Source organism: Sprattus sprattus (genome assembly GCF_963457725.1).
Source record: "Sprattus sprattus genome assembly, chromosome: 4".
Taxonomy (NCBI): domain Eukaryota; kingdom Metazoa; phylum Chordata; class Actinopteri; order Clupeiformes; family Clupeidae; genus Sprattus; species Sprattus sprattus.
The window spans coordinates 4,886,497-4,914,018 of NC_137923.1; the positions used below are offsets into that span (position 1 = coordinate 4,886,497).

At 39.9% G+C, this 27,522-nt stretch overlaps 2 protein-coding genes across 3 annotated transcripts; both read right to left on the reverse strand.

The window, feature by feature from the left end:
• Window positions 1-2,259: 2,259 nt before the first annotated feature.
• Window positions 2,260-5,765, reverse strand: LOC308364494 (glycosylated lysosomal membrane protein-like; the record flags this gene model as incomplete). The annotated part of the gene is made up of 4 exons (XM_080837628.1): window positions 2,260-2,431; window positions 2,932-3,187; window positions 4,076-4,304; window positions 5,745-5,765. 4 exons carry the CDS (start codon window positions 5,763-5,765, stop codon window positions 2,260-2,262), a joined length of 678 nt encoding a protein of 225 aa, XP_080693754.1.
• A 1,841-nt stretch (window positions 5,766-7,606) lies between these two features.
• LOC308364148 (class I histocompatibility antigen, F10 alpha chain-like) lies at window positions 7,607-26,361 on the reverse strand. Of its 2 annotated transcripts, none has more exons than XM_080837164.1 (8): window positions 26,244-26,361; window positions 18,157-18,417; window positions 12,896-13,174; window positions 12,316-12,585; window positions 10,936-11,031; window positions 10,818-10,835; window positions 10,453-10,487; window positions 7,607-8,735 (listed from the first exon to the last, which is right to left on the reverse strand). In XM_080837164.1, exons 1-8 carry the CDS (start codon window positions 26,308-26,310, stop codon window positions 8,709-8,711), a joined length of 1,053 nt encoding a protein of 350 aa, XP_080693290.1. In that variant the 5' UTR covers window positions 26,311-26,361; the 3' UTR covers window positions 7,607-8,708. The 2 variants fall into 2 exon arrangements, with proteins under 2 accessions (XP_080693290.1, XP_080693291.1); XM_080837165.1 differs by lacking the exon at window positions 26,244-26,361 and adding an exon at window positions 21,773-21,908.
• Window positions 26,362-27,522: the final 1,161 nt, after the last annotated feature.

Below are 27,522 nucleotides of genomic sequence, written 5' to 3' on the forward strand. Positions count from 1 at the left end.
TTTATATATTTACTTATTATTATTATTATTATTATTTTTAATTTTATAAATAGTTTTGGCGATGGGTGCCCTTTTTTTTGGTTTGAGCACCTGCCCCCCAAAATGTCTGTGCACGTGCCTATCTCACTATAACCGAGCCTGCCCTCGTGTTTGATCCTAGATTTAAATCTCTTTATCCTTAGACCTCTCTCCCCCCTCTCTCTCCTGCCCACACTTAACCACCTCTGGGGCTCTGGTATGAGCTTTGGCCCCCTTCATCCCTACCAGGATCATAGAACCTCTGATCTGGAAATAAAGATGCTATTAAGTACATTTCTGATTCAGGTGCTCTTTTTGTACGTTGAGAAGTCTGAGAGGGGTGTGAATGCATTATTGAAACTGAGATAAGATTGTGGGTTGTTGTGACTTGTCACTTGTTGTGACAGCAGTAATCATTGTGAAGGCATGTCACACATGCCTATCCACCATACATCTTCTATAGGTCAGCCTGCATACATTGAGTGAGCCAAACGGTCAAATCAGTGCATATCAAGATTAAAGTGTCCAAGGCAGGCCGCTGCCACGCCTGTCCCCTGGACGCACATTTTGCCTATATAATTTTAAACTCTCACTAACCGTCGCCGTCATGTCCCTGTCCCCTGGACGCTTACAGGCATACATGAAGTTCTGCAGCCGTAATACTATTTTAAAATATATGTTTCCTTTGGAGGGGCAACACATACATGATCAAAACTGTTACTCTGTGACACTCGTTTTCAGTATCAGCATTCTTTTTGTGAAGAGCTCAATTTGATTAAGTGTATCCTCTAGAAATTGAGGTTACAAACAAGGTGTCCAGCTCTTCTGGACCCAGAGGTAGAGTGTGTAAATGGTAGGTGAGAGAAAGGTAAAAACAGTAAAACAGATAATCGCATGATGAAAACAGATGCCCTCTGTAATGTCTGAAACTACACCGTCAGACACCATTACAACAATGTTGGAAACAGGAACCTATTGATGAAAAAAGGTTTTTATTTCAAGATTTTGTGCATGACTAAGGATGTTTTGACCACGGACACCTGCACTCAAAATTATTCAAGCAAAGAAAGTTTGAGGTACACAATTGAGTTTAGAATGAAAAATAATTGAACCCCTATTAGAACTGTACCACTGAGGTACATGGATGTTTCATGAGTTTAACACACAGCTGTGCATTATGTTGAATTGCTGTGTAAAACACGAATGAGTTCAGCTGATTCACTGCTAAGCTGGAAGCTTTTACACATCAGGAGTGGGCTGAAATACCACCAGGGAGGTTTCACCAAGGGAGCACCTTCGAAAAATGTTTCTAGAAGGTTTTCAAGTGCAAAAATGTATCAATGTAATACTGGTCAGGGGGTTGAATCATTTTTTAACACAGACATCTTTCATGTGAAAAAAAAACCCAATCCTTTCTGATTAGGTTTAATATATATGATATATTTTTAGACTGACTGCAAATCACCATGTCCTCATGATTAAGGGGGTTGAATAATGTTGAGTTCAGATGTACATCCCAGGTCATTCATCTTGCATGACGTGACACATTCAAAATGGCCAATCATCAGTTGCAAATTCAAGATATGTACAGCTACTGTGGTCCTCCCCTGTACGTGTTTGCGTGCCTGGTGTCACTAGCATGTCTCGTATAGTGCAAGGCACACATTTACACACAGCTCAGGTTTCTACCTGCTCAGTGAGACACACTCTAAACCCCAATCCCAACCCAGAAAACATAATCAGTGTAACCTGTTCCGCACTGGACTTTGACATAAGTCAAATTAAAGCAAACAACTGGTGTTAGCATTCACTAACACTTCTCTGTTAAAGTGGCCAGGAAGGAAGCTTACCTGGTAGCTTCCATTCCACCTGCTCAAAATGGTTTTGACTTTGACACCACACAGGAGTCTGCACGTTGTGCATTGATTTGTGCATTGATTTGAAAAATCGAATAACCAGAGATTCTGCCTGAATGAGCAGAAATTGCGTAGATCTTGTATAATCAGGCAGTATATGTGGAATAATGCTCCTCACACAGAAATCAAATTAAGGCTAAACTTGCTTGCCAGAAAAAAAGGATATCCTCACACATTAACCAAGCAGAATAAAGCTTCTATGCAAAGATATGACCTATAAATTTCAACTGAAATGCCCAACATCCCAATTTTGGGGTGTGTGTGTGTGTGTGCACGTGTGTGTGTGTGTTTGCAAGTGAAGATGCATGTCTTCAAGTGAATAGTCTTAGTTGATTGGCTCATAGCCCTGTGGATGCTGGCCTTTCTTGAAGATGCAGGCCCCAGCCCCCCCAAAGAGGATGAGGGCCAGGGGAGTCCCCAGCCCCACGGCCATGATGCTCAACACCAGTGGAGAGAAAGAGTCTAGCGGGGGAGGACCAAACCCCACCAACATAGACCTGAGGGAGATATGGAGGAAGAGGGGAGACAGATGGGGAGAGAGAGATGACAAAAAGATGCTTAAAACATGTGAAAACATAATTCTTTCAAGCTCCAATTGAAAAAGTATGGCTAATTAAAGTGACTATGGCAGTGGTGGTGTAAACACACACACTCTGAATTCAACTTCTGCATTTGACCCATCCAGGGAAGTGACACACACAGCACCCAGTGAACACACACACACAGTGAAAGCAGTGAGCTGCCTGTGGCGGGGCCCGGGGAGCAGTGGTAAGGTGCCTTGCTCAATGGGCACTTCAGCCGTGGATGTGGGCATGGGAGAGCAGTGGTCTACCACTTCCCCTGCTCACATTTTTCCTACTGGTCGGGGATCGAACCGGCCACCCTACGGTTTCCAGCCTGAAAATCTTACTAGTAGGCCACGGATGCCCGCAGTAAAAGTAATGACAGTAAAAGAGAGATAAAGCGGTATCCAAGGGGACTCCGGTGTATGACCCACCAGCTGAGGTAGTTGGTGACGTTGTAAAAGGGATCTCCTGCGATGCTGAAAGTGATGTTAAGAGCAGAGGTCTGCTGCCCATCTCTGAAGAACGCTCGGACCCACCCGGAGGGAGGCAACTGAGAGACAAGGATAGGGTTGGAATGCCGGCAGGGAGTGGCATCCTCAAATTTGGGCTGCGCTGTCCGATAGGCCACCAGCTTCCACTGGGTGTACCCCAGAACTGTGGAGGAGGCGTTGCTGGGAGATGAGACACCTGAGATAAAAGGAACATGGCCGAGCATTAGTGACCAGCACACACACATTCATCTTATAGCACTTCAAGCTCTTGTCTGTAAAAGGAAGGCCACCACTAGAGCTCAACTTGAGGTACTTTCCTTCCGGAAGGAGGATGCGGTCCATCAGGACAAAAACCTCACGCCACAAAAACCAGCTTCTTCCCAGCTGCAGTTGGCCTTATCAACAAGGCCCGGGACCCCCACCTGACAGGACTCCTCTCCCGCCCCCCCACCTCAAGTCTGTGCTACTCTAACACTCACCACACTGCACATTGCACATCCACATTGCACTCCTGCTTTGCATTTTGCACTCCACTTTCACTTTACTTCCTTATATACTTTGTTTATATATTGTATTGTATATATTGTGTTTTTTTGTTCTTATGTGTACTACTTATTGTGTTTCTATGTTATGTGTAGTACTTATTGTGTTTGTTTGTATATTTAATGTTTACTGTATGCACCAACTCACCAGATCCAATTCCAGGTAGGTGTAAACCTACTTGGCAATAAACACAATTCTGATTCTGATTCTTATTCTGATTCTGAAATCAGTATCCTTCATCATCTTAACATATAAAACCCGGGGCAGGCCAGGACATTTCAAACTTAATTGGAATATTATGATTTTATTTACATTAACATATGAATTTTGCCATACAGATTGTCTTGATGTCTTGATGTTGTAGCCTAATTTAGATGGATTGTGTAATGGAGCCCTGTTGACTAGATCGCAAACTACACAAACTGTGATTTACAGGCAGCGCATATGAACGGTATACAGTGACAGAATCTAAATCCTGACAGATTTTCAGCAAACCTATGTTGGAATGGTCAGAGTTAGCACTGCATTGACAGTCTGGAGTGAGGCCTGACCTTGAATATGGAGGGTGTGTATTCATCATCAATAGACATGAGCACATCCACCTGGCCCCGCTGCACCGCACTGCTCACAGACTGGAGCTCCAGAGCGAAGCGAGACTGGTTAGACCTTGGGGTCACATTATCCAGCCATATACGCAGCTGGGAGGAGTTGGCATTGTGTAGGAGGCCTGGCCACACACTGCCTCGTCCTGCAGACCCAAATACAGAGAACTGTGGAGACAGCAGATGTAGAATAATGACTAATAGTATCTTGACCATGACATAAATAACCCAAGTTCTCAAGTCCACAAGAACAAAGCTAAAGCAGATTTGGAAAATGTGTTATAAAGAGACCATAACACAGTTTTCCATTCATCCTCCATTTTCTATCCATCCTCCACCTTGCGTCTTTTCTTTTTCTGAAAAGCTTTCTTAGAATAAACAGCGCTCACTAACTGGTTACCATCATTTATTTCCTTTTACTGGTCAGTGTCTGCTTTCGCTTTCTTCTTTCTTTGCTAGTTAGAGCCAGTTTACACTGTCTTAAAGGAAACACCTGGGTTCATCTTCAGATACTTGCCAGATTCTTGCATGGAATGGCCATGGGTTTTCTAATGATAATTCAGGTTTAGCCAACAAAATGTATTAGAACACTGGAATGATGGTTACAGAAATTGGGAAAAATAAGCAGTTTCAAGCTATGCCAATTATTTTTACAATGTCTATTCTGTTTTTGTGATCAATTTAGGTTATTATGACGGTCATATAGCTGTAGTCGTTATTTTTTCATTGTAGTCGTGATTTTATTTTCCTGCTTTTTCCACCGGCCGATTTTCTGTCAACGATTCCCGAGACACTGAAACACCGGGGTGCACGAAATTTGGTGGGCATGTAGCCCCACTAGATTAGCGTGGAATCATTGATTTTCGTTTTGATCCGTTGCACCCCCGTTGGACTGGACCCCTTTTAAAGAGGTTGGGCGATTCAGTTTTCTGTGAATATCTCGAAAACCGAAGGGCTTAGGAGGACCACATTTTGTTTGTATGTTGGTTTTAAGAGACCACGTCAACTATTCCACTACCACTTATTTCATGTATAGAGCCACTTAGTTACAAATGAAAAAGCAAAAATGGAACTTTTAATTGTAAGTTGACAAGGTCAAAACTGCACGAAATCGGAGGTGTGGGATCATTATGACACCTTCTGTCTGCACGTTAAGTTTCGTGGAATTCCGTTCACGGGGGGGCATGCAATAAATTGATTTATATGATTATACACCAACTGGCCTGCAGGTGGCGCGACACAGTTTTCTTCGAATATCCCGAGAACCGTAGGGCCTTGGAGGGCCAAATTGTTCTTGTATGTTTGTGTCAAGGGGCCATGTCAACCCATACCATAACCAGTCATTACATGTATAGCGCCACCTAGTAAAAAATTAAAAAGCAAAAATGAGGTGTTTTAATCGAATATGTCAAAGTGCTCAAAAAATTACCAAATTTGCCGGGGACATCAAGCCTGTAACCGTCCATCTTCGGTAGAGTTTTTGTCCATGGATGGAGCAAAATGGGTCTGTAGCGCCCCCTAGAACATCGCTAAAACCCCTGCGCATTGGGGTTATTTTGGCGTAGCTTGACGGAATTCGGTACACGTCTTCATCATGCTTGGACGCACCAAAAAGTATCTCGCCGCCATGGTGGCAGGTCCACAGGAAGTCGGGCATATTGAGTGGAAGATGCGTTTTGACGGTGTTTGCACACCTCGCATCTGATCGAACTCCTCCAACGGCTTTAATGGTAACGCCTTGAAATGTGGTCCGGCTACTCTTCAGCCATGGGCGACTAAAACTTATATTGGATTTTCTCATTAGTCGGAAGGTGTGGGCGTGGCAGACCCTCAAACTTTGCCAACTTGTTAGTGCTTGCCACAAAACACGAAGTCTCTTATAACTGTTGCGTACATTGTTTGATCCAGAGACAATGTCTTAGGGTGGACGCTGGTCCGGCCCGAACGCGTAAATTTGCCTGACTGATATCACCTATAGCGCCACCTGTTGGTGGTTGGAAACTTCACTTTGGTTCCACACCTCGCATGTGATTGAACTCCTCCTACAGATTTAATGGACAGAGGAGGCTCTTCCATTGAGGAAACGGAGGAAGAACCTTCTCAAACTTTTTGAGAATGTATTTTTGTAATTGAACTGACTAAACTCCTTTAAAAATGCAGTTTGATATCAGTTTTTAATACTATGAATATTATAATTTGTTTCCCTGAGTTAAAATAACATTAGCACCCCCTATCGTAACAAGAAATTACTGCACGGAGGACGTCCTCCCCTTGGCTCCCATTGATATCAATGGGATCTGTCTCTGATACTGGCGGCTCGTGGGGCTCATTCACTTACATTTCCCAGGGGAGGAAAGACCTCCCTAGAGTCTGAGTTTGCGCCAATATTGCTTAACCAATAACCAACGGATTTGGCGTTGAAGGGAGGGGATTAGACATTAATACCGAACGAAGTTTCCCTCTTCAACCATTCTGCAGAAGGATATCGACACCCTTAAAGATTGTTGTAGAAAGATTGCAAATAAAGAGGATGTGCAATGGAGAACGAAGATATTGTTAATGTTTTATTTTATAATGTTTTACATTGAGCTACAGAGAGAAGGTTAGTATCAAAACAACAGGGAAACCTGACCGTGGTAAAGTTGGTTGGAAGTTGGATATTCAACAGACATTCGGACACCCGTCTGTTTAGGGACCATCAACAAATTACACATTTAAAATTTCAAAAGTCAATAGCTTTTCAACAACATGAACTAAAAACATAAAAATTATGTTGAACTGTTCAAAATGTATGCATACACATTGCACAGCCTTTAGTTTTTTCATTTTCACTTCACACTATTTTCAGTAAATTTATGAAAGTCTGAAACTTCAATAGCTTTTTGGTCATGTGACTTATCATCATCAAATTAGTAATTCACTGAAAATAGTGTGAAGTGAAAATGAAAAAACTAAAGGCTGTGCAACATGTATACATAGTCAATGAACACTCTGAAACTAGTTTAATTTTGAATTAAAACATTTTGTTACAACCTGATATGAAAATAAACAAAATAAAGGCTGTGCAATATGTATTCATACATTTTGAACAGTTCAACATATTTTTTATGTTTTTAGTTCATGTTATATGTTAAGCAGATGGTATTGTATATTTATTATATGTGTAATTTATGTTCAGAGTACTTAAATGTTATGTTATGCTATGGTGGGTTGTTGTGCAGTGTCTTGTCCTAAGAATTTCAATGCCCAGTCTGACTCTATTTTTCTGTGTATCTGACAAATAAATACTTGAACTTGAAGATGTCTACATGTACAAATCACTTATTAGAGGTTCAGTATTATTTGTGCACTAAATACAACCATACAACCAAACTGCTCATTCTAAGATGGAAACTCTATTTGTCCAGACTACCATGGAGGTGCTGTTAATATTCTTTTCACTACATTCAACATAGACAAGACAAGAGGTCTTCCAATTTTGTAGACTTTATTTATTTTTGAACAGTCCATTACAATCAATTACAGTGTCCACCACTTCAACTTTGTACGCAATGTTAAATGTATTAACCTTTTCTGTGAATTTAGTCTTATCTGTAATTATCTGTTTATTGACTAATATTAAGATGATCAAAGGAAAAAGAAAATACTTTATATTTTTGTATGGTGGATCACTGTTCCTTTCTACAGTAAAGTATCTATAATTGCCCACTTCCCACCACCAACTAAAGGCAAGGCAAGACAAAATTATTTATATAGCACATTTCGTACATTATGCAATTCAATGTGCTTTACAGAAACAAACAGTAATAGAATTTAAATTAAAACACACAAAAAATACGGAAAAAATCGGGGTTGAGACGTTATGAAAAAAAAATTAAAGATAAAAACAAACACAGTTACTAACAATAAATCAAAATAAACCGAGTTGATTCGTAATTAACTGAATCAATGACTGATTAAGAATAAAAACATTCACAGAAGTGCGGGCCATCACACCGAGGCAGCCATACCAGGCGCCATCACCATGACAACCTTTAGTATGATAGCAACCTTAATAGTTGTTAACCTAACGTTAATTATGTCCCTCTCGTGTTGCACAAGTTTGTTTTTCGAACGATGTTCTGTTCTAAACATTTTTGCTTCAATTCGTATTAACCTAAAATAATACAATTTTAATCTAACAAAGTTTTTTGGTATGGGGCTCACTGTCAAACTGTTGGCATAACTAAAGAGGTTAACCAACTGCAAACAAACTCAATACAATTAAAGAAAGCACAACAACTTTTATCATTATATTTCAATCAGTGGCTCGATGTGATATTTCATTTGATTTCTGGTATAAGAATCTTTGCAGATTTTGTATATTGAAACAGATTTTAACAGCCACTAAACATGTTCTACAATCTATACAGCAGATTTGAAAAGGATGAGTTATTGCTGAATACCGGAATAAACAAAATAAATCTGAATGTTATGGATAAATCACACGTTGCAAATAAGCTGTTGTATATACAGAGAAAAACATCAATCTGTTGATTTGCATGATTCTTTATCGTTCCTCAATCTTCATGCTCAGCAGTCAACACGCTTAGCTCCTTCCTGGAGGGAATTGACACAACAGATATCAGATTAACAAACTTAATCAGCACAAAATGATGACCCTCAGTACACAACTGATGACACAGAGGGAACACAAACACTCGTATCTGCTTGTCTTGTAGCGAACTGAGTCAGAACATTTAAGACTATATGGTCTAAACCAGTGGTTCATGCAAGTGGGGCGTGGGGCCACGGACCTCTCACTCACAAAATGCAAGGGACCTGGATTACAGTTGCACCAACAAATCACACCTTTGTCTTCAGCCTGGCTAATGAAAACTGAAAGTTATGATATACATTATATATATACATGTACGTATATTCCAAACATAACCAAAGCCTTACAACACTACTATTGCAATACCCTTTAAGCAGCCTTTAAAAAGGCTTTTTTCATCCTATCGTTTCTGCGGTAGCTTAGTCTACATCTTTACCTCCCATCATTCCCATCTTTTCTCTTCCATTCTTGAGATCCCCAATACTGGTTTCGTATTTGCAATAAAAATAAAATGTGAATTCAACTCTGGGTTGTTATCTAATTGTTATCTCCGTTAATCCACCAGCTCTGGGTTGTGCCCCGCATTGCCATTAAGATGTTAGCATTGCAATCGCCCTTAGCTTACTGGGCACTAGCCTCTTGCCCTTATTATATATTTATTCATATCACATTCTTACAAAAGCACAACACCAACACATACACTCATAACAGATCATCCAAAATCATTACTGTCGATTTGGGAAGCATAGGCTTGTACACGTTGTGGTATCATGAGAGGCTTTACCACTGAGCGGGGTGTAGGGCAGTGAGTAATCAACTGGACAGAGCAAGCAAAAATGATCTGAGTTTGTGCCACCCACGATGTCGTCCGTTTTTTGTGTGTCCCCACTCTCAACTCTCTTACAGCTCTCTCACATTGTTGCGTTGGAATGCGTTGGAATGCGTTGATGCGTCAGGGTTGACGCATCCCCACTCACTTTGAATGGGGTGACGTCATCCTTTGCCGAACTGAATTGTGGCTGTGTTTGGTTCGCGTGCGTTGCGTTTCATGCTTTGCTTGCGGCAAGAGTTGAAGAAGGTTGAACTTTTCGAGAGGCAATGCATGAGTCAGCCAATCATATTGCCTTTCATGCATAAACCAAACTCCGTAGATGGTCGTATTTGTACCTACAAGTTGGTTGTTTGACTTTTTTTTGGTTAGATTTTTTAAAAGTTACCGAGAAATAGACACTGTACAATGTAAAAACCCCTTTATTGTAACTGAAAAGGAACTGAATAGGATTTGCGGGGTCTCTGAGCACCCTGTCTAATGATAGCATGCTATTACTCACAGGGTAAAAGCTGGCTATTGACGTGATTGGTTTGATGACCTGTCAATCTCACTATAACGTCTCCGGTATCAACAGAACCCCATGCGCCAGACTCCTCCTCCGCCTTCCGTTGGATCAACGCATTCCAACGCAACAATGTGAGAGGGGCGTTAACAAACTCGTTCCTGCTCAGGTGCCAAACTACTCTAACCATTTGCACCTGAGCTTGCAATTAGTGGATGGCCTGACCTTCCTAGTCCCCAGAGCACCTCCCCAGGGTCTTAGAGCCTGCCCCGTATAGGCCTGCTGAGGTCATTCACTCCCATTTCAACCTAGCGGAACCCCAAGAACAGCTTGGGGTACCACAACATTTGCGAACCCTTTGTCTAAATTGAAGTATGAACCGTACCTTGGGGTCAGAGGTATCAGAACCGGAATCAGACTCTGTAAAAAAGGTCAAGGCACATATAAAACAAAGACATGAATCACAATATTAACTATAACACTTGTATTTAACAACAACATTTAAAGCTTGTATATTGTTTTGTATGTCATTTTAATTTGGGTTAGAAATTGATAATGTACTTTCAGTATGCCTTGCCATCAAGTAAATGCAGGTTAGTGGTTTGACAAGATTACAAAGACACAAATGTATAATGGATGATAAAAGATTGATGACACAGATACGTAAAATATCAAATAATTCAGTCATCTAGTACAGTGTGAATATTTCAAGTTAACTTTATCAGGTGTATAGCTGCAAGAGGTACTCACGCTCGGCCTTCTTGTACTCTGTAAAGATACAAGAGAATGTTTATCATGCATCATCAAGGCTGAAAACAGTTTTACTTTATCAAAAACACTGAAATTGCATTAAAGAGGTTACTCTCACCTTCCTTCTTTTTCACCATGAAAAAGACAACCGCTCCAACCACACAAATCAAGACAAGAGCAGCGATGACACAGCCAATGATGATGCCATGGTTGCCTACAGAAGAAAAGGTCTCCGTTAATCGCCTCCGCAACAGCATTAAATGCACACATGACCCTGATCATCCTACAGTGGGTCTGGGATGGTGCACAGACCTGTTAAATGAAACTAGTCAAGCAGTATTTCTCCCTTTTCCGTACATAACACTGAATCCACCATGAAGACCTCAAAGTAAAAAAACACTGATTTTAGAGCACTACAAGATTTATTTGATCATATAGCCTACACACGAGTCAAAAGTGTAAATAAATTGTTATGCTGAATCACATTGTGTAATTTTGTACACGCCATTTTGCAGGAAGTTATTCTGAAACTTGGCCTAATGTGTAATCAGTGTAACTGACAGAAGGGTTCAGTGCCTCCTTATCATGGAGAATGTTTCCCCAATGTGTTGCTTTATAACAACTGCCAATGATTTTGTGTTTCTGGAAGCGTCGCTCCAAGTTAGGGTTGGATCTACAGCTCATTGCAGTAGGTGGAAGAATAGTTGCTTGGTAGTTTCTATCATCGATATAATTTATTCTCTGTGTTTACTTACATTATCTATCTCCTCTATAGCTCCTCTATTTGGTGTATAAAGTACAGTGGTGAAGATTTGCACCCTTTCCACTACAGTGACAGACAGAGCAATGAGTGGGTGAACAGGAGCAGATCACTCATCACGGCTCATTGGTTGTATATAATGTGCATTATAAAACAATTGGGTTCTATCGCGTTATTTAGCTGTTTCTGATTGGACAAGAGACGTTCCATGAGTTGGATTATCCATCAACATACCAACAGTTTGGGACTTTTCACAGCTAATAATAAATCACTACGCGATGAAATACTGCGCATTGATGATAACCGTTCATTCAAAGTTCTTAAAATTCCAAACCAAGACGTTGACAATGGAATTATTTTTTTGATGCGGAGAAACAATGCCGAAATAAACCAATTTTAATCAATAACTCCGTGTTGAAATGTTAATTTGTTGACTGTAGAATTGTTTTATAAAAGCAATATAGCAGTCGTGGGTGGCTACGGCCGAACACCACCCGTGGAATTATCCCTTACCTACCCCACTCCCACTCGTGCTATATTTCTTAATTATACATGAATATGAAACACACAGATATCTGTAGAATTAAACAGCAAATGTCCAATAGTAAAAAAGCATATAATGTTACAGTCTTTACTGACAATCTACTTCAGGTTTTTGGTGGGTTCACTAATACCACATTAACATGTAACAAGGCAATAGTCCATCTCCATAGTGGTGTTTGAGTTGTTGGTTCTTACCATCTTCCACAAACACAACCAGGGTCTTTCCGCTCTTGTGGGTCACCTCACAGGTGAAATTTCCCTTCTTCCTCTCCTCAGGTGACACTTTCAGCTCGGCTCTCTTCTGGAAGGTTCCATCCTCATTGGGCAGCGTCTCCCCTATATCCACGTCCTCATGCATGTCCACTCCATCCCTATTCCAGGTGATCATCACTCCGTCAGGATAGAAACCAGTGCAATGGCACACCACTCTCGAGTCCTTTTGGAGGAGGGTGACCTCAGGGCGGACTGGAAGGGCAGGGTAGTGAGAGGAGGGGATAGAAACAATGAAAAAGAAACAGTACAGTAACAATGAACATGACAGCAATACAGGAAAGCAAAGGCACAGAATGGTATAATGTAAGTCTCCATGGAATAACTTTCTGAACATAGAGTACATTACACTGTACTACATTGATGTACATTAATACATTGAATATATTTGATTAGAGATTGAAAAGATGATATCTCTTGGTGGAGGACATGAGTTTCAACATAATGACTGGAATCCTGCCCACTGTAGAGCGAATGGAATTATCAGTGGTGTGTGCTGCTGTACCTGTCCTCCCCAGAGTGCTGCTCCCATACTTCACATACTTCTTCAGCCACTCAATGCAGGTCTGGGTGTAGTACTGCTTGTGACCCGCAAGCAGAGCCCTGTCATTGTCCCACTTGTTTTTTGTGATGACAGCCTGTGGATTTGATGCGATGTATCTCAGGTTCTTCAGATCCAGTGAGACAAAGTCTTCTCCATCATAACCAAACTGACGATATCCATCAACAGCTTCATTCTCATCATCCCACTGACAGCCATACATCCACTGGACCGTGTGCACACCTGAGGGTAGGATGGGGAGAAAGATTTCAGAATCATCAGAATCACACCTCTGATTCCTCACTACCTTCATCATCTGTATCATTCTAATATTCATTCAACTGTCACCCAGAGGTTGTGCAACCATCAGCACGAGCTTTTATCTGCTTTCATGAGTGTGAAAGAGTCTGTCACTTTGATCCAAGTTCAGGTTTGCAGATATTCAGGAAAACTCGGGAAAGTGTCCAATAGTAGAAATACGTTTATTCCAGCGTCACAGGACAATCCGAACGCATGTTGCACGAACGGTTCTTTCAACATACTAACAGGAGTTCACTTCTTTTATACAGTATAAGTTACAGGTAGTGGGTGTGTCTAGAGGTTGGTACTAGTTGAGTGGATGATTGCTAATTAGGACTTTGACCTTGATTTAATCTCACTGAATGAATACCTTGATTAAATCCCATTGATTACAAAAGGGTCAGGAGGCCAGCTTGATCACGTTAAATAGACTGATATCTAACAAGTGCATGATGAGTGCATGACCTTCTCACATGAGTGACTAGTCATTCGTATGTGTGTGCATGTGTGTGCACAGGAGACAGAAAAACAAAAAGCAGTGCATGCAGATGGAATTACATTCACTTCATGTCTTGCTTCTGTTCTGTTATGATGTTAAATTCCTGGTTTTATTCCTTATTCATGTTGCCTTTACATGATGTAGGGGAGAGGGGGGTAAGTTGTCAGACTGGGGCACAATCTCAGAGCTGGTCTAAGAGCAAACACAGTCCAGCAGCAGCAGCAGCAGCACACACATCAGGAGACTGCAGCCACGTAGAGACCCATCTCTCTCTCCCTCTCTGTGAGTGTGTGTGTACATGTGTGTCTGTGTATGCACCTCTCCTCTCTTTCTCTCTGTCTGTAGGTGTGTGTGTACCTCTCCTCTCTACCTCTCAAAGCACCAGCTATTCATCTCTTGCCCTTGTGTGATTCCCTGTGAGGTTCTGAGCTTCTTCTGTGTGCATGTGTGTCACGTTATGTGAATGTCCATGTTTGTGTGGGAATCTGAAAGTGTATGCATGCATGTGTGACACCCCCTCCTGAGTTCCCTCCTCATTCAACACCTGGGGCAGCAGCCTCACACTGACCTAAGTGAGGGGGAGCACAGCTGTAGGTTGACTATGTAAGTGTGTGTTTGAGAGGGAAACAGACAGATTCTCTTATTCTCCATGATGGTGTTTTTATCAGAGTAGGAGAGGGAGAGAGAGTCACTGAAAGAAACTCTAAGCCAAGACCTGTATGTGTGAAAGGCTATGTCCTAGCCGTCTGTGCAAAAAGCTCTAAACTGACCAGTTTTGAATTGTGTATTTCTACGTGCGAGAGAGACTTTGTGATAACCTTGTGTGTGCGAAAACCAGACTTGACTTCAAACTTCATGTTTTATTGTCTGTGAAGATGTACTGGCCTTTAGTGTGTTTGCCTCTCCACTTTCCTCTCTAATGAGACTAGTGCTGTCGATGATGTCGACGCGTCGCCAAATACAAGTGGTTGACCCAAACAGAAACGAACATTGCGCAAGGACTGAGAGAGCAGAAACCCAGGGAATTGCTTGGCGCCATTAGTTGACATTGGCGATCTAACGTAGTGAATCATGATACATACTATAAGCTGGCCAACACCATGAGTTAGCTCTCTGTGCCGTTTGTTTGTGCTTGGTTGCCGTGTTCTGCAGCCGAAAGTTAACGTTAACTAAACTGACACACTAGTAGCTAGCTAGCGAGATACAGGGGGAGCAAGAGGGAAGCTCACCACTACATCTGTGTGTAGGAGGCTGTTTCCTGTCCCAGTGTGTTAGGAACTCTCCACTGGACCCTTGTGTGTTAAGAGTGTGAGTGCATCTGTGTGTGGATATGGATCCAAATCAAATAATTTAAAAAGATGTGTAAGAGACTGCTCTAATCCTAAGAGTGGGTGAGATATCTGACGCTTCTCTGTGTGTGAAATGTTCCCTTCTGTTTTGGGTTGTGTTTTATGTGTGTGTTTGTTGGTATGCAACACCATTAACTGGTCTAATGACATACGGTATGTTATTTACATCCGTTCCATAAAGTTAAGACAACATTTATAGATTTAAAGACATAAAAACAGAACATTATTTTACCAATGTCAGCTCAACTGTATCCTACTGCTCCAAACTTACAAAAAGGAACGATATTAATTGTTAGCTGCTCTCATCCTTCATATCATTATATAATTAGGGAGCCATTGATATTACTAGCTGATTATTCGATATTTGCGTTATGCTGGATGGTGTGTTTGGTGTTACAGTGGTGCGCAGTGGTGCTAGTGAAACTGATTCTCATACTGGGTGTTCTGGTCTCATGGTCTGTTTTATCCCCTTATTGCTGTGATCAGCAGTTTTCACAACAGCTGTAGACTTCACTGCTCCTGTGATAAGAATCTACCCAGCCTCTCCGCTGTAGGATCTTATATCAGTCTAACTTAATCTCACTGTCTAATTATTGTCAATATTTTGGATTTCCCCCCGTTTTTACAATTAATATATCTTATACAGCAACGTTTTAAGGTTATGTTAAGTTTAAGTATTTACAGTTTATTTTCTTTCCCAGGCCATGTTCACGGGCAGACCTGGAAAAGTGCTGGATGTTCTTGTTGGTGAGGATCATAGTTTGGTCCTGAGTCTGTGCACACAAACTACAAAATCTTCTATTCTATCTGATCTCTGTTTGAATTGGGATTTGAATGATTTATGGATACTTATTCACAGTGTCTCAACTCAGTTTCAGATTCAATAACTGAACTAATCTGAGGCTTGATCCTGCTGAATAGCTTATGGTTCAGAACTGTTTGTGTCTCATAGACAGAGAAAGTCCATGGATAGTGTTTTTTGTGTTTGCTTTCTACATCCATTTCCTTCTGATTACTCACAGAGCTGCAATGATCCTTCCAAAAAAAAATGCTGTGTTTTTTAGGATCAGATCTTAACAGTGATCATAAAATAACCACCACAATCATCAATTACAATTTGTTTGCTAAGAACTGTTTATAAACAATTTCCTGATAATTCATTATAAGTGTTGTGGTTGGTATTGTGGGCCTGTGGGTCAGGCAGGGTAACAGACATGATCTCTAATGTAATGGAGCTCTGTCCCAGTGTCAGAGTAACGGTCACAGTGCACTATGAGACTCTAACTCTTCATCTGGCCTCATCAGGCTCACAGGTTCCCAGAGTAGGTGAAGTGAGTGATAACTGTGGTCCACATGCTGTGTGCTGCAGCTCTCTTCACTGAGACGCCAGCTCTGTTTGGTGTTAGACCTTCCTCAGTAGACACAAGCACTTCCCATAGGGAAGACAGGGAACGTTATTTCTAACACATTCCAGATCACTATTTCAGCTATTTTTCTCATGGTATTTTATACTGTAGTGCAAAAAGTAATTTATGTTGATATCTATAGAGACATTCTCCACTTTCATTTTTACTTACTGCTTACTTACTTATTTGTCCTAAAACTATCGTAGTTTTTGTTTTTCCTTCCTCATCCAAGACATAATTCTTAAATCATGAATCACTGTGAATGAACTGAAGTTCCAGTGTATTTGCCTGATGCATTTGTTGAAACTACGTTCTAATGTGAGATATAGGAAGAATGAAATGAAGTATATACTGATTATTATCATATGTTTACTTTAGTTCCAGACACCTAGCAGATGGCAGGTCTGGTCTAGCTGTATGTTTTGTGGTTAAGAGCTGTGACACACAGGGTCCTGCCTAACTGTTTGGTTCTGTGCCATCACTCTGCCCAGGGTAATGCTATGGAGGGCAGGTGAGGAGTCCTTAGTTACAGCTGGACATTCAGGAGCTTCACATGCTGAGGCTCCATCCCTCCCTTTGCTGTTGATCTACATTTCTGGAGATGTTCTGTCCTTCTTCAGAGCCCTCTTGGCTCTTAAAATATTGAAATACATAACAATGTGTATATTTCACTGCTGCAAAAATATAAAAAGTAGCAGATGTTATGGTGTATGGTTACCATTGTCTTTTGTATCACTGTTTTTTGTGTGTGTGAAATGACTGTTTATTGTCAATTGCACTGTTCAAGGTTATGTTTCTCAATGCACATATTTGAACCCAACTATAAAAAACAGACGTCACGGTGTCACATTATTTCATTTTTTAGGCTATTTGCAGATTGTTTTCCAATTTTCTCAATGATGGCTCAATGATGGTCAATAATAAGTAGTTAAAGAAACACTATTTCGATAGAGTTTAGATTTCTTCTCAGTATTTCCAAAGTGCACGAGCTGTGGGAGCTGTGGGAGTCACAAGAAAAGTGAGTGTCTAGCAGCGATTATCATAAACATATGCACATGTTTATACGTCTATGGCCATTATAGCCTTACTATCGAGATACAAAATAACATGGAGACAAAACTTTTCGGGGGAACTTGACGTCGATCATAAACCCTTAAATATAAAGATGACTCAGTGAACTCGGTAGAGAAATGTTAACGCTATAGTGCTCCACCGTTCTCACTTTAGTTTACAAGTCAGGTGGTCCCCGACCAACAATGGCGGCGACGTTTAGCGTCTCGGCAACGGGCTGACACAGTGAAAAGGGCGTCTATTCATTCATGTCTTTGCCCTCTCCCACCTTCTACCTGTAACACACCCCCATGTTGACCTCTGACCCCACAGTATCCTCGCCTGGCTTACTTGTACTTAAACTGTAACACTGTAATGATCTTTCAGTCTTTTCCCTCTCTCTACCTTGATGTGGAATTGACTCCCTGCAGGAGTACGCTGGAATAAATCAACACTCTGGTCCTTTGCCTAAAGTTTGTCGTCTGCTAAAGATTCTATCAACTGCATGTTGTAGCTCTCTTGGCCAAACGCTGGCTGACTCTGAACTCTCTTTTGACTCAATTATATTTGAAAGACGGGAAAGGTGGGAGAGCAGAGCAAAATAATGTAATGAAAACGTACCTTCGGTCTGGTTGAAGCGGGATGAGACAGTACCTATGCTGACTTTGAATACTGCCTCAGCTCCAGCTAAGTTTCCGTTTTGTCTGTCCCAGTAATCAGAGTCTACTGCAGCAGTCATCCACTCTGCTTTTTGGACTGCTTTCTTTGTGAAGCTGTCATAGTGGATGATCTGTTGGCCATCCACAATACCAACAGCTATAAACTCTGCAAAGTTTGGGATCCCAGACGTGCCAGTATAGAAATACTGCAGATTGTGTATCACTGAAAGAGAAAAGGGGTCTATTGTGAGACAATTTACTTGTGAAACCTTTGAAATCATACTGATTCATTATCTACCATTTGCTACCATATTACATGCCTTGCGAAAGTATTCGACCCTCCTGAAAGTCGTAATCATGACAATTACAAAAGATACTTATACACATTTTTTTAATCAGTATTTTTATTGCAAACATTTCAAACATGCTGTAGTATTTTTCCAAAGACAAAATAAGTTATTTGTCTAGGAAATAATAAACTACTTGAATTAGTATTCAAACCCCTGTGCTTTTGAGTTCCAGATTTTGTTCCAGATGGCAAATTATTCAAAAATGATACAGAGGTGCCACTTAACTGATCATAATTATGTAACTATGAGTGGTTTAAGTAGAGATCACTTTCTGGAGATAAATCATTAGGAAGGTTGTGAGGAAAAGACTCCAAGAAAATATAGATGTCCAATTGAGCACTCCTGGATCCATAAGAAGAGAGTTATATCACACCCCTTACACTTTGTAGAAAAGGCTGACCCCCCAATTGAAGCCAAGTCCAGTCGTCAACCCGAAAAAGAAGAGCATCACTCTATGGGAGAGTGGCAAAATAAGTCATTGTTTAGGACGATCCACAAAAAAGCATTTATGGGAGTTGCTTAAGATGTGAGAAAAGGTTTTATGTCCAGCTGATACCAAAATAGAGCATTTTGGCCAAAACTGTCAAAGCGCTAGATGCTGCGTTATTCCAACACTGTCAATGCCACTGTTACACCAGCGATGAGTCCTGCTCCTGCCACGCCCCCTCCTGGTTCAACTCACCTGCCTCAGTCACCTTCCCAGTTCCCTGATTACCTGCACCTGTCACTCTCTCCACTATATAAACTCCTCACTTCCCTGTCTGGCCATGTTTCAGATGGACCAGTTCCAGACGTTCCATGGACTATTCCACTTCCTGTGTTCATCCCTGTCTCCTTTCCCAATTTACAGGTCACTCTATCTCTCCAATTCGCTCTTGTTTTCCTAGTTCATGTGATTACTAATTATGTCTGCTCAAATACTCCTGAGCATTGTGTTATGTTGGACAGTGAGCTTCTGAGCTTTGCACTAGTGGAAAATATCTTCTGAGCGCTAATTACTAGTTTACTTTTGTGTTCTCCCTGTTATTTCCCCTGTTCCCTGCTGTCCTGGCTGTATCTAATAAACTCTGTCCACTCACGTCTCTGTGTTCCCTGAAGTCCGTGACGGCCTTTAGCAACAGCATCCCTATACTGAAATATGGCAGTAGTAATGCCATGGTGTGGAGACATTTCTCATGTGTTGGAACTGGGAAACTCGAAGGAAAAATGTATATGAAATATGAAACTTCTTTACTTGGAATCACAAGAGGACATGTTGTAGTCTGTTGGAAGGCTTTGTTTGGAAAAAGTTGCTGGTTTCAAGTAGTTGCATTTCTGAATTGAGTCTGAGCCGACCTTAAAGCAACACTGGAGTGAATCTAAACCAGTAACATGAATGTTCTAGAATGGCTCAGTCAAAGCCCTGATCAGAATCCTAGTGAGAATCTGTGGCACTATAGTCCAGGAGCCCCATCCCACCTATTCTACTTCAAAAGCAGCAAAGGCATTCTCTACCCAGGGTTAGTGTATAGGGGTTGAATACATTTGCAAGCAAAACATTTTAGTTTTTAATTTGCTGATATTTCATTTTAGTTTAAAATGACTTATTTAGATAAAGAGGTTAAGCGTTCACAATGAAAATTGTTAACTAGAAAATGGTGATGACTTTCAATAGTGTTGAATACTTTTGCAAGGCACTATATATTCAGGTTTAAATACAATTTCATTTCAAAATCTTCACAAAAAATGACAATACAATTTGCTTAAAAACACAACATCTATAAATTGTAATGCACACTACAATTTAGCAATTTGTAGCAAAATTAGCAAATGTGTTTTCCTTTTTCCACAGTGAATCATAAATTAAATGTTTCTAGGTAGGCTATCACTGACACCCACAGTTGCTGAGAATTATTCCTATTCTCTTCAAATGAATTTACTTCATGTCTGGGTTGAATGACCACATTATAATACTAAAATGTTGAGGCCTCGTTATCTCTCTAGTGCACTGGTGGCCTGAAGAATGAGACGAGTGAGCTCAGAGAATGCAACTTTCCCTAACCTGTTGGTGCACACTACAACCCAGGCACATTCAGAACAAACAATCCATCACTTCTACTGTTCAATATGTGCACAACAACAGAAAACATCAGGTCTACAATTAGCTAATTTGATATCTCATATTGTGATGTATTAGCTCAATCTGTCGATTATGCTTTCAATTAACCATTAGTTGTATGGTTTGGAAAAAAAATCCAATATAATTTATATATTTTTAAAGATTTAACATTTATGTATTAAATATAATCTGGAGTGCTCATTTGCACACTCAAACACCATTAAGCGAACCTGTGATACTGAATACTCCAACAGTGAATGCAAACCAATGAATTAACTGATGTATGAAATGTTCTAGGCTATATGCAAACTGTGGTCAGTGCTATCAATGCAATCATTCTCTGGATTTCCAAGTTGAATATAATAGATACAAGACAAAGTATGGACTTTACATGTCTGGAATTGGGCTTGCCCCGCAGTCACATTTCTGGGTAAAATACTTTATAAATAATTATTCTTGTTTTGGTTGTTGCTATAATTGTTATTGTTAATGTTTATATCTGGAAACACTACGCTATTCATTTCTCCAAAGAGACACACCTCCTAGGCCCATGGTCATCAGTCTCTAGGTAGAACTTCTGTAATAGGTTTGTAAAATAAAACGAAACTGCAGGGTATCTTTCACTTTGACACAATGTGAAACTAATTATGGCAATCAAACGGTATAGAAAAGTATAAATGGGTAAGGTTACAGGTTAGCACGATGACAATTACGATAATGGCACAGCTCTTTACTCACAACAAACTTATCCTTAACCTTAACTGCAGTAGCAGGGATTTAAGCTATAATAACGCGTGAAATTCCAGCATAACCAACACATTGCCATGCGGTAGGCCAAATCCCTGGTGTGTCAAATACTCTAAAGAGTTACAAGATGTGCAAACACCAGAACGCTTAACAGCCTACCGATACGTCGCATTAAACCAACAGAATAACATCTGCACCTATCAAACTCTTCATGCAGTTTACACGGGTGACTTTCAAGTCAAGCAAGCTTCAATCTTCACACAGTTTTTTCTTATCTTCCAAAAGACTGAGTATGAACCTTCTGCCAAATCTCCACGGCACAAAGGGACAGCAAACAAAAACCCAGTGAGATCTTTATACGAAAATAAAAACAACAAACTAACCTCCTGAAGCAACATGGAGACAGCAAAGGACTACCAGAAGCGCTGTGGTCGTCATATTTGTCTTCATCAGATGTAAACAACTCAGAGTGATAATGTATTGTATTTCCCTCCTGACTACACAGTACTGCTCTATCAAACTCCCTTTGCAACTGACATACAACGACGGCACTCAGAATGAATAAGTAATAGTAGGCTGACATGCCACCAATTAGAATGTCTGGAAAGGAGACGGGCACCCAATGTCATTTTAAAACAGTGCAGACATCATCTGTTCAGTGGCAGAAGTTGTTCTGTAAGGTTAGCTTTGGAAACCGAAAGTATAATCTGCAGCAAAAGATATGTTAAGTACAACCATAGTGGGGGTAATTTGCTGTCTAGATGGGTGAAGAATTACTGGAACCATCTTTGCTTCATCTTAAATACGATAGTGTGATTTATTAATTGTTTTGTAAGTCCTGTAACCCAGATGTTATGTTTTGTTTTGAAGGAGGATTTTTTCCCAATATACCAAACCAAAAACTGCACAGTGAAAAATACCTCACATTGTTGAAATTTCAAGTTTTTTTCAATTAATGTCATGGTTTTGACAAAGACGTATTTTGAATGAGGTAAAATATTGACACCTGAACATGATTTTAGATTAATTCAAATCATGTCAATGGACAAAAACATGTCTTGTGAAGAACTCCTGCAGCTCAACTGGTAGTAGAAATCATAAGAAAAGCAATGACATAGGTTTGATACCCAAGGATCACAAATACTTATGAATTATGTACACTGTATAAGTAAGTTCAGATGAGTTTCTGCTCAATAAAAAACATACTGGACTATAGGAAGACAAGAATCTTAATATCACTGGCAAGGTCAACATAATTCTGAGTAAGTGAACATGCCCTTTTTGTATTTCTTATTGCAAACCTTTTGGATCGCAGTCTTACATTAATTAAATGGACATTGGTGTAATGCTTTGAGAAACACTTCTGTCGAGGTCTTGCAAATTAAAAACTGCAAAAACTTTTAACTTAATGGCTTAATGCATTAAAGCTTTTACTGTAATGACAGGCGGTTGAGGTTTAAATGGATCACTTTTGTACATCTGTACATTTTGATGAAGCCTTGTTCCAAGCGGTAATCTGATGACCAAAGCTGCATTCTGCTGAGTTATGTTTGTAACTATCATATTGCAGCGCTAATGTGTTCCATTATGAAGAAAGCCATCTAATCACAAAAGCATGAATTCAAACCATTATATGCTGGACAACGTGGAATGAAACCAAATGTTTGGCCACATTTACAACAAAAATGTTTTAGAGACTTAGTTATAGTTAAGTTATTAGTTATTGACCATAGTTAAGGCTGTAACGTATTAAACACTCTAAGGTCCAAGGCCTTTTAAACTTTTCTAAGTTGTCTGACATGCCTTGATGTTTTTGTACATTTTGCTTAACTAAAAACATTGATGCACAAATGGAATATATGATTCTATTCTAGAAGACCTCAGCAATAATATTAGAAAAGGGTTCAATGTTTCCATGGTTGTTCTTTTTATGTCTCTAAGACGAAAACTCAAAAATAAAATTATCCTGGACGAGGGATATAGACCTTTAGCATTAAACCATCAGTCTGTTAGTTAGTAGAGAATCGCGAAGAAGCTTCCACCACTTACTGCAAACTTAAACTGGAAAACATCTAGTTCATTTTGACCATTTATGCACTCATTGGTGGATGTTATATGTCAGGATCCTGGTGCAAAATCAGGGAGTATGTTGAGTGATCAGTGCTCTACCTGGAGCTGGAGATGAGCCAGAGAGACGTGTTCTATTGTGTTCTATGTAGGCTGATGGCTACGACAGGAAAGGGTTGCATACACCCACACATACACAGAAACATACATCATCACCTAATCTATCCAAAGGTATGATTTGAACACCAATGAAAAACATAAACTGCCTTTGACCTGACCACTACTTCAGATCACAATGTGACCAGTGGCTCCATACGGTACGGTAAACAATTTCAATGAGTCAGATCATGGAAAGCCCCTGAAACAAGGCCTTGCTGTTTTTAGCCTTACAGCTCCACCTTCAGGTGATCAACTACATGAACAGTTTAGAGATAGTGAAATAAACATCTCACTGCAAGGGATACAAACGTATTTGTATCTAGCATAAAAGGACATTCTCAGAGATGAGTTTGTCCACTTGACAACCCCAGTGAAGAGCCCACAAAGGCATCTCTGTTGTTGCTGTTGTTTAGTATCAGTATCCTGGTTGTGGAGTACCCTGATGTATAACATAGTCTAATAGTCCATGGGCCAGACCAGATGTCGGTACCACTCAAGGGGGCAAAGGTTACTTATAATTTTTGAAAACATCCATGTCTGTTGATGATATTTTAGTATGATAACCCTTCCTGAGTCACAGCTAAATTAGAGTTATCAGCTGTTGAAGTTAACGTCCCCCTTGGAAAAAATGCATTTTAGACGCTGGTACATATCTTGGTTTAGATTCAAGTTCAGGATATTTGTCAGTGCTTAAATAATTATTCTTGTTTTGGTTGTTGCTATAATTGTTATTGTTAATGTTTATATCTGGAAACACTACGCTATTCATTTCTCCAAAGAGACACACCTCCTAGGCCCATGGTCATCAGTCTCTAGGTAGAACTTCTGTAATAGGTTTGTAAAATAAAACGAAACTGCAGGGTATCTTTCACTTTGACACAATGTGAAACTAATTATGGCAATCAAATGGTATAGAAAAGTATAAATGGGTAAGGTTACAGGTTAGCACCATGACAATTACGATAATGGCACAGCTCTTTACTCTGTCAAATTGTCTCACAACAAACTTATCCTTAACCTTAACTGCAGTAGCATAACCTCAGGGATTTAAGCGATCATAACGCGTAAAATTCCAGCATAACCAACACATTGCCATGTGGTAGATCAAATCCCTGGTGTGTCAAATACTCTAAAGAGTTACAAGATGTGCAAACACCAGAACGCTTAACAGCCTACCGATACGTCGCATTAAACCAACAGAATAACATCTGCACCTATCAAACTCTTCATGGAGTTTACACGGTAGACTTTCAAGTCAAGCAAGCTTCAATTATCACACAGTTTTTTCTTATCTTCCAAAAGACTGAGTATGAACCTTCTGCCAAATCTCCACGGCACAAAGGGACAGCAAACAAAAAACCAGCGAGATCTTTATACGAAAATAAAAACAACAAACTAACCTCCTGAAGCAACATGGAGACAGCAAAGGACTACCAGAAGCGCTGTGGTCGTCATATTTGTCTTCATCAGATGTAAACAACTCAGAGTGATAATGTATTGTATTTCCCTCCTGACTACACAGTACTGCTCTATCAAACTCCCTTTGCAACTGACATACAACGACGGCACTCAGAATGAATAAGTAATAGTAGGCTGACATGCCACCAATTAGAATTTCTGGAAAGGAGACTGGCGCCCAATGTCATTTTAAAACAGTGCAGACGTCATCTGTTCAGTGGCAGAAGTTGTTCTGTAAGGTTAGCTTTGGAAACCGAAAGTATAATCGGCAGCAAAAGATATGTTAAGTACGACCATAGTGGGGGTAATTTGCTGTCTAGATGGGTGAAGAATTCCTGGAACCATCTTTGCTTCATCTTAAATATGATAGTGTGATTTATTAATTGTTTTGTAAGTCCTGTAACCCAGATGTTATGTTTTGTTTTGAAGGAGGATATTTTTTCCCAATATACCAAACCAAAAACTGCACAGTGAAAAATACCTCACATTGTTGAAATTTCAAGTTTTTTTCAATTAATGTCATGGTTTTGACAAAGACGTATTTTGAATGAGGTAAAATATTGACTCCTGAACATGATTTTAGATTCATTCACATCATGTCAATGGACAAAAACATGTCTTGTGAAGAACTCCTGCAGCTCAACTGGTAGTAGAAATCATAAGAAAAGCAATGACATAGGTTTGATACCCAAGGATCACAAATACTTATGAATTATGTACACTATATAAGTCAATTCACATGGGTTTCTGCTCAATAAGAAACATACTGGACTATAGGAAGACAAGAATCTTACTATCACTGGCAAGGTCAACATTCTGAGTAAGTGAACATGCCATTTTTGTATTTCTTATTGCAAACCTTTTGGATCGCAGCCTTATATCAATGAAATTAACATTGGTGTAATGCTTTGAGAAACACTTCTGTCGAGGTCTTGAAAATTAAAAACTGCAAAAATGTTTAACTTAATGGCTTAATGCATTAAAGCTTTTACTGTAATGACAGGCGGTTGAGGTTTAAATGGACCACTTTTGTACATCTGTACGTTTTGATGAAGCCTTGTTCCAAGCGGTAATCTGCTGACCAAAGCTGCATTATGCTGAGTTATGTTTGTAACTATCATATTGCAGCGCTAATGTGTTCCAATACGAAAATAAAAACAACAAACTAACCTCCTGAAGCAACATGGAAACAGCAAAGGACTACCAGAAGCGCCGTGGTCGTCATATTTGTCTTCATCAGATGTAAACAACTCAGAGTGATAATGTATTTTATTTCCCTCCTGACTGCTCGGTATCAAACTCCCTTTGCAACTGAACGACGGCACTCAGAATGAATAAGTAATAGGCTGACATGCCACCAATTAGAATTTCTGGAAAGGAGACTGGCACCCAATGTCATTTTAAAACAGTGCAGGCGTCATCTGTTCTGTGGCAGAAGTTGTTCTGTAAGGTTAGCTTTGGAAACCGAAAGTATAATCGGCAGCAAAAGATATGTTATGTACGACCATAGTGGGGGTAATTTGCTGTCTAGATGGGTGAAGAATTACTGGAACCATCTTTGCTTCATCTTAAATATGATAGTGTAATTTATTAATTGTTTTGTAAGTCCTGTAACCCAGATGTTATGTTTTGTTTTGAAGGAGGATTTTTGCCCAATATACCAAACCAAAAACTGCACAGTGAAAAACACCTCACATTGTTGAAATTTCAAGTTTTTTCAATTAATGTAATGGTTTTGACAAAGACGTATTTTGAATGAGGTAAAATATTGACTCCTGAACATGATTTTAGATTTCATTCAAATCATGTCAATGGACTGATAGGTGAAAATTCACCCTAGTTACCTCAGGACTCCGGAGCTGCATGAAAGTATATTTATTAGACAAACAAACAAAGAAAATTGCAATTGGGCTCCCCTACCAGCACAAGGCTGACAGTGAAGGCAATGATAAACCCTTCGCACAATGTTTCTATAGTCGGAAGTTTGGTTTTCAGAAGGAATAACCACGTGGTGGTTTTCTCACGTCCGAGGCTCCCTGTCTTGAAAGGATGGCAGTTTTGCACAAGGTCGGAAGAAGCACAGTTCCTTTCTTATCTCCTCTGGTCTAAACATGCTCTTGCAGACTTAGTGGCACCTAATATTCTAGTTACACACACAGAGAGAAAAGCCATGCTCCTGCTTTCATAAGCACATGATTCATACAAGGAATATATTAATACAAGGCACTTGATTATTATATTCTTTAACAGTGTTTGTGAATAATCTCTATCATGGACAAAAACATGTCTTGTGAAAAAACTCCTGCAGCTCAACTGGTAGTAGAAATCATAAGAAAAGCAATGACATATGTTTGATACCCAAGGATCACAAATACTTATGAATTATGTACACTGTATAATTAAATTCAGATGAGTTTCTGCTCAATAAAAAACATACTGGACTATAGGA

Coding starts and splice junctions, on each gene's coding strand:
- LOC308364148 (XM_080837164.1), bottom strand. CDS start 26,310: ATGAAGACAAATATGACGACCACGGCGCTTCTGGTAGTCCTTTGCTGT. Junction 18,418..26,243: donor TTTCCATGTTGCTTCAGGAG/GTTAGTTTGTTG, acceptor TTTCTCTTTCAG/TGATACACAATCTGCAGTAT. Junction 8,736..10,452: donor CTGATACCTCTGACCCCAAG/GTACGGTTCATA, acceptor AATTCCCTCCAG/GAAGGAGCTAAGCGTGTTGA.